The sequence below is a fragment of the Hippopotamus amphibius genome, chromosome 9 (genome assembly GCF_030028045.1).
Source record: "Hippopotamus amphibius kiboko isolate mHipAmp2 chromosome 9, mHipAmp2.hap2, whole genome shotgun sequence".
In the NCBI taxonomy this organism is placed as follows: Eukaryota; Metazoa; Chordata; class Mammalia; order Artiodactyla; family Hippopotamidae; genus Hippopotamus; species Hippopotamus amphibius.
The window spans coordinates 121,941,687-121,961,320 of NC_080194.1; the positions used below are offsets into that span (position 1 = coordinate 121,941,687).

At 64.0% G+C, this 19,634-nt stretch overlaps 2 protein-coding genes across 8 annotated transcripts; one reads left to right on the top strand and one right to left on the bottom strand.

Annotated features, from left to right (window-relative positions):
* Positions 1-3,147: 3,147 nt before the first annotated feature.
* On the top strand, positions 3,148-17,192 carry BAIAP3 (BAI1 associated protein 3). 4 transcript variants are annotated; one of them, XM_057749023.1, is made up of 34 exons: positions 3,148-3,237; positions 7,235-7,375; positions 7,649-7,736; positions 7,892-7,972; positions 8,309-8,416; positions 8,899-8,958; positions 9,098-9,164; positions 9,264-9,459; positions 9,682-9,726; positions 9,854-9,931; positions 10,043-10,145; positions 10,465-10,572; positions 10,665-10,760; positions 10,892-10,995; positions 11,232-11,352; positions 11,841-11,965; positions 12,054-12,144; positions 12,287-12,343; positions 12,419-12,516; positions 12,620-12,671; positions 12,760-12,890; positions 13,040-13,163; positions 13,242-13,385; positions 13,482-13,574; positions 13,679-13,870; positions 13,966-14,034; positions 14,132-14,211; positions 14,280-14,388; positions 14,826-14,897; positions 15,042-15,122; positions 15,206-15,326; positions 15,414-15,537; positions 15,618-15,823; positions 15,909-17,192. In XM_057749023.1, exons 2-34 carry the CDS (start codon positions 7,245-7,247, stop codon positions 16,010-16,012), a joined length of 3,459 nt encoding a protein of 1,152 aa, XP_057605006.1. In that variant the 5' UTR covers positions 3,148-3,237; positions 7,235-7,244; the 3' UTR covers positions 16,013-17,192. The 4 variants fall into 4 exon arrangements, with proteins under 4 accessions (XP_057605006.1, XP_057605007.1, XP_057605008.1 ...); XM_057749024.1 differs by lacking the exons at positions 3,148-3,237; positions 12,287-12,343 and having other exon boundaries at positions 7,223-7,375; XM_057749025.1 differs by lacking the exons at positions 3,148-3,237; positions 11,841-11,965; positions 12,054-12,144 and having other exon boundaries at positions 7,223-7,375.
* On the bottom strand, positions 16,981-19,603 carry TSR3 (TSR3 ribosome maturation factor). 4 transcript variants are annotated; one of them, XM_057749039.1, is made up of 6 exons: positions 19,414-19,603; positions 19,117-19,315; positions 18,520-18,713; positions 17,880-18,056; positions 17,631-17,694; positions 16,981-17,379 (listed from the first exon to the last, which is right to left on the bottom strand). In XM_057749039.1, exons 1-6 carry the CDS (start codon positions 19,598-19,600, stop codon positions 17,190-17,192), a joined length of 1,011 nt encoding a protein of 336 aa, XP_057605022.1. In that variant the 5' UTR covers positions 19,601-19,603; the 3' UTR covers positions 16,981-17,189. The 4 variants fall into 4 exon arrangements, with proteins under 4 accessions (XP_057605022.1, XP_057605020.1, XP_057605018.1 ...); XM_057749037.1 differs by having other exon boundaries at positions 19,096-19,315; XM_057749035.1 differs by having other exon boundaries at positions 18,520-18,797; positions 19,096-19,315.
* Positions 19,604-19,634: the final 31 nt, after the last annotated feature.

Here is a 19,634-nt window from a genome sequence, read left to right on the forward strand (position 1 = left end):
AAAATAATGAGGGAGCAGCAAAAGAAAGTCACAGGGCCTGGGTATGTGTCTTTCCCTCCCTGGGCCTCTGTCCTTACAGGTGACCCGTCCCAAGGGGGTCTTTCTTGCCTTCAAGGAAGGAATCTGGAGCCCCCGAGCCAGGACAAGTGCCTCAGCCTCCTGTGTGCAGAGGGATGCGCGCGGAGGAGCCAGTGCCTGGCCCACTCCCAGCTCTGCGGCCCGTCTCCTGGGCCTCACGGAGACCTGCAGAGGCCTGGCTGGGCTGCTGCTCTGTCCCCACCCCCCACCCCATGAAAACCTTGGGCCTGGGGCCCTGGTGGACCCAGCCTGGCACAGGCTCCACCTGTGCAGGTGCCGGCGGCAGGACCCCCAGTGGGCTTCTAGTAAGTGCCCCAGGCAAGGGGTCATGCCTGGGCCAGACCCCCTCCCACCTGGAGCCACATCCTCTGCTGGCAGAACCACCCAGGATAGCACAGGCAATGGGACAGATTCCTGCGGTTCTCAGGTTCCTCCAGCCCAGGGCAGGCAGGAATCCTGGCCTGAATCCCCGGGCTATGCATCCATGGTCCTAGTGGCCCACCTCCTTTCCCCCTTTCCTTGCTACTGTCCTCCAACAGGTGCTGTGGGGGTCCGAGCACGGTGGGAGGAGCCTGACTTCTAGGAGGCTGTGCCTGCAATTCCAGGAGCTGCTGCCAGAGGGCGTGATTTCAGGTACGGGGCAAGGGGCAGCCCTCCCTGCCCTCTCTTGGCTGTGGGATCACAAGGCTGAGCTTAGACCTCCAAACTGCAGAGGCCAAAATTCAGTCCCTGAAGGAAAGAATCCCTCCCAAGGCCACCGGAGGGTCACGGGAGACAGTGGCCCTAGTTCTCATCCCCCATGGACTGGAGGAGCTGCAGCTGATTCTAACCAGCACTTGCTCCGTGCTGAGACCATTCACTCCCCCCGCTGAGGGGTGGGCTCTGCTTCTGCTATCTCCGTTTTACAAATGAGGGAAACTGAGGCCCAAGGCAGTAGAGGAGTGCAGCAGGGCAGGAGTCTGACCCAGGAGGGCCTGTCCAGCCTCAGAACAGGTTGGGGGAGAATGAAGGGGTCAGCACGAACAGGACTATCACTTCCTACCCAGGGAATGTTGTGGACGGTTATGCTTTCCTGGGGAAACTGAGGCCCAGAGCTGGGCTTGGGACCCAGCCTGTTGCTCTATGGCCCTGGACAAGCCCTTTTCCCTCTCTGTGCCTCAGTTTCCCTACCTGCAAAAGAGAGTAGTGAGGTCTCCAGGGGCCCTCTGCCAGGACAGGCTGTGGTGTTAGCCTTAGGGTCTGGTGCATCTTTGTGATGCCGCTGGCCCCCAGCCCCTTGGCCTCCGTCAGGGCACGGGATGGGGGTGCGAGCAGGGGCCCTCTCCCCTGGCAGCTGCCCCTCCTAACTTCCTGTTTACAGCAGCTGCAGAGTCTCATCTCTTCACCCCAAAGCCATTATGATTACCATGGCAACCAGGGCCGTGTTTGTTACAACAGGTTGGCAGAACCTGATGCAAGACTGCAGGGGTGGGGGGCATCAGCTACAAGAGCCTGGCTCAGGACATGCCAAATCCCCAGGGAAGGACATTAGCTGCCCCCACCCCATTCCCATCCCCTGCAGAAGGAAGCCAAGGGGCAGCTGGTGGCATGGGATCCAGGCCCCTCCCCTTCTCGCCTGACTCATCTGTCCCAAGCCCTTGTGCATTTCCTGAGCACCCCCGCCCCCATCTGCCTGACTGTGCTGGGTCAGGAGGGAAGCAGGGCCTGGGGCCAGAGCTTCCAGAAGGAGAAAGACACCCTGCAGCGCTGTCCCCCCACCCTTGGGGCTCTCCTCCCTGACCCAGGTGGTTCTGTGTCTCATCCTGCACAGACAGGCACCGGCAGCACAGATCTGAGTCTGGATCTAGGAGCTGAGACAGGTGGTGGCCCCACCAGAGTAGTGTCCACCTCACCCTGGGGTGAGGAGGGAGCACCTGGTCCTCTCTGGACTGGGGAATGAAGAAAGCACAGCTGTTCATGGTGGGCTGCCTCCCTGCATGCAGCTCTGCTCTGGAACCTTGCTCCTCCAGACTTTGGCCCTTTCCTCAGCTCAGCTGACCCCTGGCCTCCCCAAAGCCAACTGTCCTTTGCCTCTGGGCCTGAGCTAACGTGGTTAGAAATGAGGTCTTTTGTGGTGAAAACTTCTCCAAACCACAGTCTGATCCCCCAAGTACAAGATATTCTGAGAGTCCAGCAGCATCCACCAAAGGCAGGGCCAGGATCCGGGGACCCTCTGCATCTCAGACAAGTTCAGAACCTCTGAGCAGTCCCCAGGGTTCTCCAAGTGTGGTGGGAGGAGCCTCAGATGATGAGGCCCCAGCCCAGACTTTGGGAATCAGCAGGTCCGGGTGGGCCCAGCAATCTGTTTTTACAAGCTCTCCAGGTGACCACGGCGCGGTGGAGGGGCGCTGAGGATGGGCTGGGAACGGCGTTAGAGGGGGTCCAGCCCAGTAAACCCTGCACGTGGCCCTGCGTGGGCTATGTGGCCGATCACCCCAACAGGTGATCAGAATTGTTGTGGGAGCCCTGGGTTGATGCCTGCAGCGCCCCCTCGCCCCCGGTGCGGACTGTCCCCTCTGAGAAGAGGAGCGGTTAGGCCGACACTGGAGGAGTCCCCAGACCCAGGCCCGCTCTAGGTTGGTGTTGGGGACAGCGCTGGGCCGGGAGGGCGACTTCGGAGATGACTGCGCAGCCTTTACAGAGAAGTCTCAGCTGCGGACCCCGGCATATCTAGTTCGATTTCAGGGGCATATCTAGTTTGGATTCAGCGACTCTGGTTTCCCTCAGGCCCCCAGGAGGGGGTCTTGACGCAGAGCGGAGCCTGCTCCCGCGGTGCACCCACCTGTGGGTTGTCAGACAGCTCCACCCTTTGGGGGAGGGGGCTGCCCGGCTGGGCACCGGGCGAGGATCCCTGCGCACCTTGAGACAGGGGGCACAGGGGGTGGGCGCGCGGTGGGAGTCCGCGAGGGAGGCGGGGGAGGGACGGAAGCTGGCCCTGAGCGGCGGGGCGGGGCCAGCAGGCCCGGCCCCGCCCCCGCCCCCTGCAGCCTCTGCGCCGGGCCCCGCGACGCTCAGTCGTCGGCGCGGGCGGCTGCTAGCGGTTGCGCGGCCAGAGCGGCCCCGGAACCCGTGCCGAGCGGGACACCCGCAGGAGCCCGGTCCCCGCGCCTCTGCCTGCCGGTGAGTGCCGCGGTCTCCCGCCCGCCCGTCGAAGCTCGGCCCAGCGCCCCGCCGACGGACAGGAGAACCGCCGGGCCGGCTCCGGCGCCGCGCTCCCCGCCATCCCCGGGCGCCGGGAGGTCGCGAAGACGCGCCGTCGGCCCCGGGGAGACCGAGGCCGGCGCGCGCTTGGAGGAGTGGGCCTCGGGCTTTGCTCTTGCGGCCCTCGGAGCGCGGGAGCCGGACCGGTGGGAGCGGGGGTGCGCACTGCGGAGGGGCCGGGGGACTAGATCTGGGGGGCGCGGGACGCCAGGACCACCACCCGCCGCCGGCCCTCGGGATGCGCAGGGTGACCCCGCTCCGACCGGGCGCCCCATCCCCAGGGAAAGCCGCAGGTGGGCCGGGGCCGAGGACCCTAGAGACGCTCCGCGGGGTTTCCTAGCCAACACTTCAGGGAGGAAGACACCCCAGAGCCCAGTCCCTTCCCCCTCCCGCCGATCCTGGCAGGACCCCTTGTTTCCCCCAAAATCTCTACAGGCGGGTCTGGGTGGGTCCAAAAAAAATACACCTTCACCAGGCTTCCAAACTGCCCCCGAAATGAACGCCCACCAATGAGAAACAGCGCGCAGAACTGGGGGGCCTAAGGTTCCCGCGGGGATCACCAGGAAGAGGGGGGACGGGAGGGAGGGGCGAGAGGGGATGTCACTGAGAGAAGTGGGAGGGAGGAACGCCTCCTGAACAGGTGAGCAAAAACAGGTAAGAGGGGGCCAGGCTGACCGGGTGGGAGAGGACCTCGGAGGAGGAACATAGAGCTTTTCATTTTAAATGCGTTCATTCTAGAAGCATCTAGCTAGCCTTTTACAGCTGGTCTCAGGCTTCAGAGCTCAAGGTCCACCTACAGAGTTGGTTTACAATACAGATCTCCAGGCCCCTCCCTGGGGATTAGGTGGGGATGAGACCCCAGAGAGCAGTATTTGTAATGGGCATTCCAGGTGACCTGCATCGGGCAGCACAGTGCAGGGAGTCAGTGAGGCCGAGGAGAGATGGGAGCAGGGAATCCTATGGGGGGGAGGGGGCAGTGGGTGCTGGGCTGGGAAGGGACCAAGAAGGCAGCAGGAAGAGCCAGCTGGTGGGGTCAGACATCCTGCCACCCCCCTACAGAAGCCCAGGGCAGCATCAGGCACCCTCCAACCCCTAAGTCTCCAGGGACTGAGAAGGCCCAGCACCCTGAAGGTGTTTATTCACTTCTAGGGTGGCCACCTGGCCACTGGGAACTCTGACTAGAGAGACAGAGCTGGCCCTCCAGTTCAGCTCAGCTGCCCCAGACCCACCTGCTTCAGTGCCACCCCAGCCCCCAAGTGGGCTAGCAGGAGAGAGCTTGGCTTTGAGCCCTGGGCTCGAGTCCTGGCTCTGGGCAGGTCACCCCAGCCCTGGGATGTGAAATGGGACAGTGACATCCAGTTTGTAGATTTATCATTTCCCATTCAACCCTGTGCCTTGGGCACAGCCCGGGAACACAGTGGGCCTGTCACTTTCGGCTGGGCCCCAGTGCCTGTGTGGCGTTCAGCTCCTTGGCCGGCGTCACTATGTTTGTTGGACAAATGGAAGCTGGTGGCCAGGCATGCGCAGGGGTGCAGGGACAGAGACACACAGAACTCAGGAAGCAGTCCCATGGGGCCCATCAGACAGATGGGGGGTTCCCTGCAGCCATGTACCCAGCTCACTCCGCCTCATACAGGGGGGTCGGCCACACACCCACTGTCGATGGCAGCTCTGGGTGAGGTGCTGGGCTGGCTCCTAGGGCCCAGGCTGTTGGGTGCAATGAGGCCATCACTGCTCAGGCAGCCCAGGGTTTCCAGGGGAACAGAGGGAGTTTCTAGGCTCCCAGGATGAGCCATCTCTCCTGGACTTCTGCACCCAGACACCACTATTGCCCCCACTGTGGAAGCGGGCTGAGGAAGGGAGCAGGGAGGGGCCACACAGCACAGGGGGAGGCCAGCCCACCTGGACCCTGGGACTCAGGCCGAGCCAAGAGCTCAGCACAGGGACACCAGCACCGGGGAGACCTCAACCTCATCCCAGGGCCGCCTGCTGGCTCTGTGGCCTTGGGCGGGTTCCTAACCCTGAGGCCTCAGTTTCCTTGTCTGAGTCGGGGGAGGAGAGCGGCACCCCCTCTCCAGGGCTGGTCTGAGGATTATCAGGGGAGGTGGCCCCCCTTGCCTTGAACATGTTGTTCTCACAGAGAAAGCCCCCCACCCTGCCGCTCAGGCCACTTGGCTTCTGCGTCATCTTTGTCTCTGGGACTGTGAGCCCCGGAGCCCCTGTCACATGCAGACTCAGCTGGCGGTTGCCCTGGCAACAGCTCAAGCAGTGGCTGCTCCCTGGCTTTGGGGGGCTGTTAGGGGAGCAGCCTCTTCCACTCAGCTAGAGAGGAAAAGGGGGCCTGTGACGCCCTGCCTCACGGCCAGCTGTAGGGCGACCGCTTTGGGAAGCGCGTGCTCAGGTGCCGAGCCCCCATCTTGCAGGGAGGTTCCCGGGGGCAGGCACTGACAGGTGTGGGGGGAGCCTGGGACACTGCCCCTGTGGGGGCTGAACTGCCTGCCCTCCCTGTCCCCAGCTCTGGGGTCTGGCTCGATGAGACCCTCTGAGCCCAGTGTCCCCTGGGCCCCACAGGACCAGGGTTGGAGGATCAGAGAGCAGGATGAGGAGCTGTCTGAGAGCTGGTAGGGGTCACAGAGCAGGGATGGCAGCCCGAGATGGCCAGGGATGGGCCACCCAGAGACAGACCTGGTTTGCTCAAAAAGTCTATTTAGGACCCAGGAAGTGGCAGGCGTGCCCGGCCCCAGCTCTCCCAGCAGAGCATAAGAGTTCAAGAAAGGGTAGAGCCAGTAAACAGAGACTTGCACAAGCACAGGCACGGCCCCTGAGCAGTGGGCGTGCAGGGCAGGGGCAGGTTTCACCTGCTCTCCCACTGCTAAGTGCCCGTGAGGTTGGGGCAAGTAGAGTTGGGTCCGGTTGGGTCCCCATTTCCTATTTTGTCAAATGAAAATGGCAGGCTTGGGCTGACATGCCTGGCCTGGGGGGCCTTCAAGAGTGGACAATGAGGGGGCCCAGACAGTGGGAAGGCCCCCAGGTGGACCAAGGGGAGCATGCTGTGTCTTGCACACAGAGGCCAACAGGCCTGGGGCCGGGAGCCTAAGGGGTGGCACGGAGTGGCAGACGTGGCCCAGGAAGGGGTCTTCACTTTGCCCTGATGGTTTTCTATGGGAGAACAGGAGACCACCCTGGGGGTCCAGGGCCAGAGGTTGTTGCCTGACCCAGGGGAGAGGTGGGCACCTGGGCTGGGCTGTGGGGTGGAAGAGGCAGGCTCGAGGGTCCTTGCTGGCTTAGCTGTCATCCTGCCCTTCCCACTGGGGTCTGCAGGGGACTCTGAGAGCCCTGGAGGAGGTGTGCGGGTGTAACAGTGAAGGCTGTTGGGCTGGGGGGACTGGAGTTGGCAATGAGAGCTGCTCACCCCGCAGGGGCATCCCAGGGCCCAGAGCAGGGCCTACTCCTCTTCTGCAAAGTGTAGGTTGTGGGGCCACAGCACCTGCTCGCTCTCCTGTCCGGCTCCATTGCCCATGTTGCCAGGGCAACCAAGCCACCATGCAGCATCTTGCCTGGAGCAGCCCAGATGTCACACTGGGATGGAGAGGGATCCTCTGTGTCAAGCGAGGAATGTGGCCTGGGCCTGGCAGCCCCCTGCCTACATGTCCCCTGAAGCCAGCTCAGTCCTAGTCATTCTGGTCTGGGTGGCCAGAGCCTGTGGGGCAGGGGGGACAGGGCTCAGACTGAGCAAGTCTGCAGCCCTGGGAGGGGCTGGAGCCCACGGCCCCAGCAGTGGGCACTTCTGAGCAACAGGGACACCTCAGTCATTGCTCCGTGTGGCATCTGATGTGATCATTGGGAACAGCATGGCAACGCTGGTGAACGAACAGGCGGCCTGACCGGAGGCCGTGGCCGTGCTCTCTGCCCACAGGCTGCCCACCATGTCCACCTTGCTGGAGATCAAGAGCAGTGTGCTCAGGCAGGTGCAGGTGTGCCCGTCTTTCCGTCGGAGGACCGAGGAGGAGACGGCGAGCAGCAGCGCCGCGGCCCAGGAGCCTGTGGCCGGGGCCTGGTGGGTGCCCGGTGGCCCGCTTCCCGCAGTGCTGGTCCCCTGCACCTGCCCTCCCTTCCTTCGCTGACCTCACACACCAGCTGCCCAGCACGGCCCCTGGGGGGAGCCCAGGAGCCTCTGAACCCAAGGTCATGGGAGTCCCTGTGGGCGTCACAGTGTGCCCCCAGACATTCAGAGACCCAGGGATCCGTTTGAGTCACGTGGGCCTGCACGTACTGTAAGCTGTAGTTCCGGGGAGGGTCCGCTGACTCTGAGCCTGGCCTTTCTTGGCAGGAAACCTGGAGATGGAGTGGAGTTCTTCGCCCAGATGCGCCTCATCCTGAAGAAGGGGGAAAGCAGACAGGGCCTGCCGTGCCCCGAGGTGCGGACGGCACACACGTGGCTGCCCAGCATGGCCGCCAGGCCAGGCCGCCCCTCCTGCCCCTCTGCCCCCCACTCCCTCCCTCCCTCCCTGGAGCACTCCCCGCCCCGCTTGCCCCAGGAGCCACAGAGGCCCTCACCTGGTGCCCCTCACAGGTCCTCCTGCGCAGCAGCTCACCAGCCCCCGCAGAGCCTGTGGACCCCAGTCGTGGCCTGAGAGCCCTGACCCAAGAGGAGGTAAGGTGGATGAGGGCCTGGCCCCAGGAGGGGCTGTAAACACCTCTATGTGCCAGACCCAGGGTCTGGGGTGGGCCGGCCAGGCCTCTCCATGGAAGTGAGCAGAGGTCAGGGGTGAGAAGGGACCCCCATGGAGGGCCTGGTAGGTGCAAAGGCACAGGGGCAGGGATTGGGCTCTGCCAGTGGGAGGAGCTGCTGGGGACTAGGGGCCTGGGCACATAGGGTGGATCCGAGGAGCCCTGAGGTCCCCTGTGGCCAGGACTCAGGGCCTGGGGCTGAGGGGAGACAGGGACGGGGTGGCCAGGACTCAGGGCATGCTCCCCTCCCCACCTGCAGGTGGAGATGCTGTACGAGGAAGCCTTGTACACGGTCCTTTACCGTGCAGGGACCATGGGCCCCGACCAGGTGGATGACCAGGAGGCCCTACTGAGCTACCTTCAGCAGGTGAGTCCCATTGGTCTCGCCCACCCTGTTGGCCTAGCCCCTCCCATCTCTGGGGAGGATTGAGACTTTTCCCCACCTGCTTAAGTTACTATCACCTGAACAACACACACAGATTTGCCCCCATGTACACCACACACACATACACACGTTCACAGGCAGACATAAATAGGCTGACAGGTATGCCCGGAAGGATGGAGTGATGGACAGACACACAGACACATTCAAACAGAAGAACACAAAGACAGACAGATGAACACAGAGACAGATACAAAAAACACAGGAAAGGACAGGTAGACAGATGTAGGACACACACAGAAGGATGGACAGACAAACACAGAGAAAGGTAGAAAAGACAAACCAACAGATGGACAGACACATTTCTTCCTCACCTGTGTGCTCCCCCGACCCTGTGAAGCCCCCAGGATGACAGTCAGCCCCACTGCAGGGGTACCTGGGCCCTCACACCTGCCTGCCCTGCGCAGGTGTTTGGCACCAGCCCTGAGGAGCATGCCGAGGCCGTGGAGCGCGTGAAGAATGCCAAGGTGAGGCTGCCGCTCGCCTGGGTAGACACTGACCCGCGCAGTGCTCGTGTGCAGGGGCCCGTGGTGGAGGGGGTACAGGGCCAGGCTGTGTCAGGTCCACGCTGAGTCCCAAGAGGCCCTCATCACCCCCCACCTGCAGGCTCCCACGTATGCCCTGAAAGTCTCCGTCATGCGTGCCAAGAATCTGCTGGCCAAAGACCCCAACGGTGAGTGGCGGCCAGCCAGGACCTTGGCTGGCACAGGTCTGGGGGCCATGGGGGGGCCTCAGGTCAGGGGTCGGGGCTGAGGCACCCGCCATGTCCCAGGTTTCAGTGACCCGTACTGCATGCTGGGCATCCTGCCAGCCTCGGGCACCCTGCGGGAGCCGGGCCCACACAGGGAACAGCGCTTCAGCTTCCGCAAGAGCAGCAAGCGTGGTGGCCCACTGCCAGCCAAGTGCATCCAGGTCACCGAGGTCAAGAGCAGCACCCTGAACCCTGTGTGGAAGGAGCACTTCCTCTTGTAAGGCCCCTCGTCCAGCTGGGCGGCAGGGTGGTCGGGCAGGGCCTGCTGTAGTGCCAGGCTGGTCCTGGGGTTGCATGCAGCAGCTGTGCCTATACGTGGTCTCAGTGCCTGCCCCAGGGAACCGAGGGGCTGTTCCTGAGACTCAGAAATTGTCCCTGCCCCAGCCCTGGGCAGAAGGGCACCCAGACCCTCAAGGGCATCTTTCTGTTCTCCTTATAGTGAGATCGAAGACGTAAGCACGGACCAGCTACACCTGGACATCTGGTATAGGCCCCTGTACCCTGCAGGGCAAGGGGTGTGAGCACCTCTGGTCTGGGGGGAGCAGGAGGGGGCAGTCAGGGTGAGGCTGGGCTCCAGACAAGCCAGGTCCCTCACCTCGCCACACCCTCAGGGACCATGACGACGACGTGTCCCTGGTGGAAGCGTGCAGGAAGCTGAATGAAGTCATCGGTCTGAAGGGCATGAGCAGGTATGGCAGGTGGGACCCTCGTGCCCCTGACACTCACAGCTCAGCCACGGGGGCCAGCAGGTGGTGGCTCCTCAGGAACCACAGGTGTGACATCCACCTTGCTGGCCCCAGGTATTTCAAACAGATTGTCAAGTCTGCCCGCGCAAATGGGACAGCAGGGCCCACAGAGGACCACACCGATGACTTTCTGGGGTGCCTCAACATACCCATCCGCGTGAGTGGGCATGGGGGCTTCACTCACAGAACACCTGCTCATGGGTGCCCTGCTTTTCTACCATACTGCTGCTGGCTATGTTCTGTGATTCCAAGAGTCTCCCATCCTTCTTGGGCTGGGGGCGGGGCACCATGCTGAGGAAGTCGGGGAGGGACAGCCTCCAGGGACTTCTTGTGTCTAGGCACCCCTGAGCACTCACTATGCTGGTCACCCGTGTTCAGTGGGAAGCCGCGGCCTGTTTTCTCCCCACGGTCCCGCAGACAGTCTGTGCGGGAGGAAGAGGGAGGCAGAATCGCCAATCTGAATCCCCTTTCCCCAGGAGGTGCCCGTGGCTGGCGAGGACCGCTGGTTCAAGCTGGAACCGCGCTCTAGCGCCTCCCGCGTGCAGGGAGACTGCCAGCTGGTCCTCAAGCTGATCACCACACAGGTGGGGAGCCAAGGGGGACCCCCGCCCTACAGCCCTGCGCCCCAGCCCATGGGCTTGGGCAGGGCTGGTGACCGGCGGGCCCTGCGTTCCAGAGGGACACGAGCATGAGCCAGCGCGGGCGCTCGGGCTTCCTGTCCTACCTGCTGCTGCTCAGCCGTCTGCTGCAGTTCGAGCACCGAGCCGAGGAGGTAGCGCCGCTCTCGGGCTCCCGGGGCAGCCAGGCGCGGCGTGGGGAGGGCGAGCGGGGGAGGCCGGGGGCCTGGGGGCCGAGAGGGGATGGGGGTCTCCCGCCTCCACCCACGCCCGGCCCGTCCCCCAGCCCAACTCCAGCAGCTGGCGCGGTGAGCTCAGTGGGCCTGCGGCCACCGTGCTCTGCCTGCACGGCGCGCAGAGCAACCTGTCGGCGCTGCAGCTGGCTGTGTTGTGAGTGGGCGGGGCCGTGCCGCGAGGGGGCGGGGCTCCGGCGGGGCTGAAGGGCGACGGGAGGGGCGGGGCCTCGGCGGGCGAAACTGCACTGCGTGGGCGTGGCCGTGCCATGAGGGGCGGGGCGCTGGGGGCGGGGCCCGGAAAGGGACTGTGCTGTGAGTTGGACGCGCGCAGGTTTCCTCCTGGGCCGGGCCCCAAAGGCGCTGTCCTGGCCCTGGGCTGGGGCCTCGTAGGCACTGGCAGGTCAGCAGTCGCCACCATCAGACCCGCACCCTGGACTATGGCTACCTGCTGGGGCTGCTGGAGGACATGCAGGCGCACTGGGAGGAGGCGGCCTCGCTGCCCCAGGAGCAGGTGGGCTCCGCTGAAAATGCTGTTCCTGGAGGGTGTGCTGTGGGACTGCTCGGACGGGGGCAGGCAGGAACGGCCAGAGCCCTGCCCTGGTGGGGGTCCACAACCTGTAAGTGCGGCAGGGGGTTAAAAACAAACGGACAAACTGCGGGACCGAGGAGAGAGCAAGTGCTGTGCGGTCCCACGACCGGGGTGTGCGGTACCAAAACGGAGTCCCGCAGGAGGGAGGCTGGCCCGCTTCAGCCCCGCGAGCAACAGAGGGGGTGGGCCAGCTCTCAGGAGGCACAGCTGGTGATGCAAAGGCCCTGAGGGCATCTGTGCCTCCAGGGGGGAGCTGTGGAGGCAGGGGCTGGAGAGGTCACCAGGGCAAGGCCAGTGGGTTTGGAGGCCGTGGTAGGGAGGGTGCTTCTCAGAGCAGAGCCTTGCAGACTGGCTGGTTCTGCCCTGGAGTGGGCACTCAGGAGTCAGTTCTGAAGGGCCCTGTCCCCCAGGAGGAGGGACTGGCAGACAGCTTCTCTGCCTTCTCTGAGTTTGGGCTTCAGCTGCTGCGCCAGCTCCGAGACTACTTCCCTGCCACGAACAGCACAGCTGTCTACCGCCTGGAGCTGCTGTTGAAGTGGGTACAGCTGCTGGCACGAGGGGTGGGGGTGGGGGTAGGCGACCGGACGGGGCAGCCCCCAGTCAGTGGCTGACCCGTTGCCCAGGTGTCTTGGCAAGCTGCAGCTCTTCCAGCCTTCCTTTGAGATCTGCCCCTTCGAGACAGAGCTAAACATGGACATTGCTGCTGCCCTGAAGGTGCGTCCGGTAGTTCGATCTGAGCTAACTGCCCTGGCCCTGCCCGTGCCCCTGCCCCCGGCCTTGTCCTGCTGTACCACACACATTTTGTTGCCCTTCTTCCCTCCCACCCACCATACTGCCTCGGTGGCTTCCCTTGCAGAGAGGCAACCGCGAATGGTTCGATAAGCTCCTGAACGCTCAGAGTCCCCGTGAGCAGGTGTGGCTCAGGGAAGGGGAGGGTGGCAGCAGGTGGGTGCAGGCCAGAAGGTCATTGTGCTGGGCTTCCTTGCAGCTGGGGCCACAGCGTCTTGTGGGGCTGGTCAAGCTGGCTGACACCATCTATGAGGACCTGCAGTCCTGCTACGGCATCTACGCCAGTCTCTTCCACAGGTGGGCTCAGCGCTCTCCCTGCTGCCCCTGCACCCTGCCCCTCAAGTGCTGCCCCCAGGCTGGGGTGTGGGGTGAGCAGGAGTCTGAGGTTTGTCCTTTGCAGCATCATCAAGATCGACTTCTTCACCCTCACCTTTCGGCAGCTGGAGCGTCTGGTGAGGAGGGGGTGTGGGGAGAGCCCCCTGGCTGGGAAGGGGCCTGGGTTTCCTGTTGCTGGCAGCCTGACTCCACTCTCCTGGGCAGGTGGCTGAAGAGGCGTGGGTGCTGACAGAGGAGCTGAGTCCCAAGATGACCCTCGAGGTAGCCTCAGGGCTCTTTGAGCTCTACTTGACCCTGGCAGATATCCAGCACTTCTGGAGCAGCATACCAGGCCGGTGGGTGCCCTGCCCCCACCTGTCCTCCAGCCTTCTCTAGGAGGGCTCTGCAGGAGGCTCTCCCCAGGGCCTCCTTAGGCTGGGAACCTGGGACATGCTGGCTCAAGCTGTCTGAATCGGGGCGAGCTCTGACTGGCCTCCCACTGCAGGGACAGCCGCTCCCTCGCCCTGGCTGGCATCCACGCCCCGTTCCTGCCCGCTGTGAAGCTTTGGCTGCAGGTGCTGCGGGACCAAGCCAAGTGGAGGCTTCAGGGAGCCGTGGATGTGGACACAGTGAGTGAGCACCCAGGCCTGAGGGTGCTGGACTCATCCGGGGCACCCCCACAACCCAGGCCTTCTCCTGCTTCCTAGCTGGACCCCACGGATGCCTCCTCCAAGCACAGCAGTTCCGCAGCCACTGCAAGCCTCTGCTTCAGCCACATCCAGGAGCTGTGGGCCCGCCTGGCGTGGCCGGACCCTGCCCAGGCCCAGGGGCTGGGCATCCAGCTCAGCCAGGTAGGGACTACCACCCGGGAGGAGATTGGGGTCTGGAGGGACAACAGGGCCGGGGGACATGGCCCACAGCTCCTGAGCCCCCATCTTCCACCCCAGGACCTGTGTGAAGCCGCCCTCTTCTACACAGAGCTGTTGCGGAAGAAGGTGGACACTCAGCCCGGGGCAGCGGGCGAGGCAGTGAGCGAACCAGTAAGCTGGCAGGCAGGCAGGGAGGAGGCAGTGGTGGGGAGGAGGAGGCACGGTGGGGCTACCACCCGACTGCCAACCCACACATGTCCGGCATAACTCCCCAGCTCTGCATAGTCCTCAACAATGTGGAGCTTCTGCGCAAGGCTGCTGGCCAGGCACTACGTGGCCTGGCGTGGCCGGAGGGGGCTGCAGGGCTTGAGGGCGTGCTCCCGCGCCCCCTGCTCAGCTGCACACAGGCCCTGGATGAGGACCTGCAGCGGGAGGCCCGAACTGTGACGGCACACCTGACCTCCAAGGTGGGCAGAGATGGAGAGACAGGGGGGCGGGGGGGGGGGCTGGCTTCCCCCTCCCTGCACCACCCCCCTCGGTGCTGAGCACCACCCTCCCACAGATGGTGGGAGACATCAGGAAGTACGTGCAGCACATCAGCCTGTCGCCTGACTCCATCCAAAACGATGAGGTGAGGGCCCGGCCAGGTGAGGGCGTGGGCGCTGCCGGGAATGCATGTGTGGGGTGGGGGCCCAGGCTCAGTCACAGCCTGAGGACCCTGTCCGCAGGCCGTGGCCCCACTGCTGAAGTACCTGGATGAGAAGTTGGCTCTGCTGAATACTTCACTGGTGAAGGAGAACCTGAGCAGGTATGGTCCTGGGCAGGTGAGGAAGGGCTGGCCTGGGGTCCAGTCACAGATGCCGAGTGTCCCTGCAGGGTGCTGGAGGCCCTCTGGGAGCTGCTGCTACAGGCCATTCTGCAGGCTCTTGGCGCAAACCGTGACGTATCTGCCGACTTCTATGGGCGCTTCCACTTCACCCTGGAGGTAGGGCCACGTGGAAGAGCCCTTCCTGCTGCAGCTCCCAGTTCCTGGCCCACCCCCCACCCCCAGCCCACCCCACCCCACCCCACCCCGGCCCAGGGCGACAAGGCTGCTGACCCTTCCCAGCTGCCTCGCTGCACCCTGCTGGGATGCCAGGCCTTCCCTGGACACGTCTCCTCCGGGAACCCACAGGCAGCATCTCCTTCCTCCAGGCCACCTGTGTCAGCAGCACTGGGCCACCTCTTATGACAGTTCTCTGGTCTCAGGCACTGACATTTTCCCAGGCTTCCTGGGGCTTCTCATGCGCCCCAGGTGCGGGTGCCTCTGCCTGGGCTCCTGAGACCCCCAGCCGGGTGCTGCTCAAGGCTCCATTTGTTTCCACTCTCGGTCCCCAGCACCCACCTCGCGCATGACATCTCTCCCTTCTTGCCCCGCCCCAGGCCCTGGTCAGTTTTTTCCACGCTGAGGGCCAGGGTCTGCCCCTGGAGAGCCTGAGGGACGGAAGCTACAAGGTGAGGTTTGGCTCCCTGGGCCTCTGACAGAGGAAGGGGGAGGAGGGTCCCCAGAGACCCGAGTTTGAGTCCAGCCACGCCCCACGCGTGAAATGGGGCTGTGAGGAGCTGCGGGCATCACCAGGCGCCGCTTCCTTCCTGCAGAGGCTGGAGGAGGAGCTGCGCCTGCATCAGTGCTCCACCCGGGAGTGCATCGAGCAGTACTACCTGGACAAACTCAAGCAGGTAGCGCGGCCCAGGAGCGGGCACGAGGCCCCGCCCCCGGGAGTCCCTGGGCTCCGCTCATCCGCCCCCTGGCCTTTCCACAGAGGTCCCTGGAGCACAACCGGTTCGGGCGCCTGAGCGTCCGCTGCCACTACGAGGCGGCCGAGCAAAGGCTGGCGGTAGAGGTGCTGCATGCCGCCGACCTACTTCCCCTGGACGCCAACGGTGCGGGGCGGGATGCTGCGGGGCGGGGCGGGGCGGGGCGGGGCTGGCGGGGTGGGCGGAGCGGTGCGCTCACAGCTGTGTCCCCAGGTCTGAGCGACCCTTTTGTGATTGTGGAGCTGGGCCCGCCGCACGTCTTCCCGCTGGTCCGCAGCCAGAGGACCCAGGTCAAGAACCGGACGCTGCACCCCGTGTACGATGAGCTCTTCTACTTGTGAGTGTCCCTCCCTGCCCTGCCCGCCCGGAGCCGGGAGCAGGACTCCAGGTGACCGCCCCCCGCCTCCCCGCCCCCAGCTCCGTGCCCGCAGAGGCCTGTCGCCGCCGGGGCGCCTGCGTGCTGTTCACCGTCATGGACCACGACTGGCTTTCCACCAACGACTTCGCGGGGGAGGCAGCCCTAGCCCTGGGCAGCATCGGCGGCGTCACGAGGCCCCAGGTGGGCGGGAGCGCGAGGGCCGGGCAGCCAGTCACCCTGCACTTGCGCCGGCCCAGAGCCCAGGGTGAGTGAGCATCGCGGCGAGGCGGGGGCGGGGCGGGGCGGGGGCGGGGCCAGCCTGGCTGACGCCCCCGCCCGCCCGCCCGCAGTGAGGTCGGCGCTTAGGATGCTGGAGGGCCGCACCAACAAGGAGGCTCAGGAGTTTGTCAAGAGGCTCAAGGAGCTGGAGAAGTACATGGAGGCGGACCCCTGAGCCCTTGTGGCCGCCAGCCAGGCCCTCCCCAAGGCTCCATGGTGTCCTCTCGCCCCGTGGTCAGCTTTGTGCAACTGGGCTCTTGGGGCCCCCTGCACTGCTTTATGGTGTGTATGCTGTGGCTGGACCCCCTGGCTCCCTTCTGCCCTGGCCACACCTGTGTGGTGTGTGTTGTGAACCCCCTGTGCTCAGAAGCCCCACCCCACTGGCCAGCGGCTGCCCCCCAGAGCAGAGAGCACAGGCCTGGCCGCCAGGTGAGCTTCCCACCTTCCCTCAGGTTCCACAGCCACAGGGCAGGAGGGTGCTGGTCTAAAAGCAGGGTTCTCAGTCTTGCCCCCCAGGGCACGTTAGGGGGTGCCTGGAGACATTTTTGGTAGTCAGCCACAACTGGGGAGTGGGTGGAGGCCATGACTGCTGCTTGACATCCTGCCATGAACCCTCCCCCCTCTCGTCTCCCCTAAATGTCACTAACGCTGCACAGGAGAGTCCTGTCCTAGAGGAGTCTCTGTCCTCTGTCTCTCCGGGGCTGCGGCAAGGCCTTGCTGGGCGGAGTGGCAGGAAAGTCTTGGCTTTGAGTCTGGATGGTCTAGGCTTTGGAGGGAGAGTGTGAGCATCGGCAGTGTCCCCACCTTCTCCAGGATCCCTCCACCTCAGAGGGCATGTGGAGCGGGGTTTGCCTGAGAGCTGCACAGGTCTCCAGTCCCCACCCAGCTCACAGGCCCAGGAGTGGGTCCCTGGGAGGCTGAGGATGTCACCCAAGCTGGTGACCCAGTGTAAGCGGCTCTGCCAACTAGCCAGTTGACTGGTATCTCTTTTCATGAACACACGGGTGCCCACACAAGACCTACCCCACAGCCCCATCCCCACACCCCAGACTCTCCTAGGAAGGGTCTGCCTCACTAGGGGCTGAGGGGTTTGCCCAAACCCCCAGGCCAAGTGCAGAAAGTAGAGGCTCACACGGAGGTCTGCTTGACTTGCAGCTTCATTGGGAGGGCTCTGAGGCAGGACCCAGAGCAAGGCCAGGTTAGAAGTGCTGGGAGAGAACCTGGACAGAGTCCAGTCCTGCTGGCAGCTGCAGGGGCTGAGGCCGCCAGGCCTGTTGTGTGTTCTCCCAAGTTCCACTGCCACCTCTAGATGTCCTCATCACCCCGCCTCCAAAAATACACGTCTGCAACTTTCAGTCTCTCTGCCGTTTCTTGATTCCTTTCCAAATCTCTGTGGGGACGCTGGTGTCCGCCCCTTCCGCCCCTTGTTGCGTAGTCTGCTCCTCTTCAGGGCTGCTGCTGCTGCCTCCCCCATCCTCGGGGTCAGGCCCAAGTTCCTGAGACTCATCCTCAGTGTCACTGTCAGCATCGTCTCTGGGCAGCCTAGGAGGGAGGGGCGGGTTCACTGGCCTGTGCGAGGTAACCCCCAAACCGAGAGCAGATTCCTATTCTCTGTCCTCTCAAAATTGAAAAAATCTGTCCGGCAGGACATCCACCTTCCCTTCTCCGTAGTCAAAAAAGCATCCTGGTGTGGTTTAGGACACCACCCCACCCCGCAGCTGGAGGGGTTGAGGCCAAGGCAGAGGGGAGCCCAGGGTCAAGCTGTCATGACACTGGGAAGCCCAAGGACCTACCGGGGGGCAGCCACGGGCCTGTTGGGATTTGCAAACTCTCGCCCTGAATCCACATCAAAGGGATCTGAACCAAGTAATCAAAGAGGAAAGTGACCTGTAGGTGAGCCTGGAGCAGAACGGAGCATCCCACAGCTGTGGCAGGAAGGTCCCCCCAACCCCCAGGCTTCTCAAAGAAGGTGGGAGGCCTGGAGGGTCTTGACTCCCCCCCTGCCCCCCCAGGGTGGGGCTTGTGTCCGTGCCAGGCCTCACCAATCTCCTCCTCCTCGCAGTGCTCCTTGGCACGGGCCAGGAACTCCTGCTCTGCCTGTAGCACCTCCTCTGGGCCACTGCAGGCTGCATACTTGTCCAGGAGCTGGCGGTTGAGGTCTAGGAAGCCCTTGCCCCACTTGAACTTCCGCAGCAAAATGACAGCAAGGTCTGAGAAACCTGTTGGTGTAGGAAACAGGAATTCCAAGGCTGTGGACAATCCCTCTCCTGCCACCCTGCCACTGGCTCCTGCTGTCCCAGGAACTAAAAGTCCTGCTGACACCATCCCACGGTCCAGACAGCCTCTGCCTCAGTAGCCCCTCAGTCCTTCTCCTTACAGGAAGTCTCACAGGGCTGCCCATCTGGGCCTCCATGTGGACCATAAGTTCTCAGGGCATGAGCTGGGTAACAAAGGGCTCTCAGGGCGGTGGTACCCTAACAACGGAGGACACATACAAGCGCTTGTAGGCCAGTGATGTGTTTTGCCTCCACCTCAACCCGGCAGTGTGAGAACTTAAGTGGGAGTTGGGATGAAACCCTGGCCACCTCCCTGCACATGGTCATGCTCCTCCAGGGACTTACAGCAGAAAACATGCTGCTGGGAGCACAGCCAGACTCCAGGCTGCCAGGCCCCGACACTCACCCAGGATGCAGAAGGTGGCAGCGAAGGCCTCCACGCAGGACAGCCTGCAGGGCCGGCCATAGTTCACAGGGTTGGCGGCCACCAGGTGGGGCAGGAGCCGCAAGTGGCTCCCACGCATCTTTCCAAATGGAGTCTCATCCAGTCTGGCCCAGGAGCAGTCGATGACGGCGACCCCGGACCGTGCCACCAACTGTCTGCCAGGAGCAGCAATAGGGCTTGGTTCTGGGGTAAACTTGGTGCTGGCCCCAGGGCAGTCATGTCCGTGGAGACTGGCCTCACTGGGGATTTAGGAACATCATTCACCCACCCCAAACACCTCCAAGGACTCTCATGGGCCAAGCTTTTGAGGCAGCTAGGGGGAGGAAGGTGGTTCCTCAATAAGGTTTGCTTATTCACTCAACAAACGTTTATAGAAGCCTGCTACATCCTGGACCCTGCGCGAGGCAACAGGGGCAAACTAGACAGATCAGTACAAATGGGTAAGACAGATGTGCCAGAATAGGGGGCTCATTAAGAAGACAGTCCCACGAGGCACCCCGCTCTCCCTACCCCCACACCCTGTCCTCTCCCGCCTACCTGTCTGCGGGGGACACGTACTGGGAGCCCATGGGGCTGAGCACGAGGCCGCCGAACCTGTGGCCCAGACGTAGGCAGCGCACCAGTCCCAGGCGTGCTAGCTTACGGCCGGTGCATCGCCGGGGGTCGCAGTGGCCCAGCTCCCACATGGCCAGAGCGCAGGGCAGCTGCGCCGGGCCCAGGCTGCCCTCGTCTTCGGCCGCCTCTGGCTCCACGGACGCTGCACCGGGCAGAGAAGGGGACCCGGCCTCAGCCGCCGCTCCGTGGCGCGACCCTGGCCTCCGACCCCCAGCCCTGCTCCGATCACGCCCCACTCACCGCGCAGCGCGGCGCCCACTTCCTCGGCGAAAGCCTCAAGAGAGCGGCCCGCGGGGCGCCGAGTACGGCCACCTTCAGCCACCGGGCCGCGCGCTGCCCTCCGGCGGCCCATGGCTGCCAGCCGTCCGGACCCCTGAGTCCCACTGGCTTGCAACTCCTCCAGCAGCCAAGCCGCGCGCCTGCGCATGAGCCGGGCGCCACTTCCGGTTCCGCCGCTCATG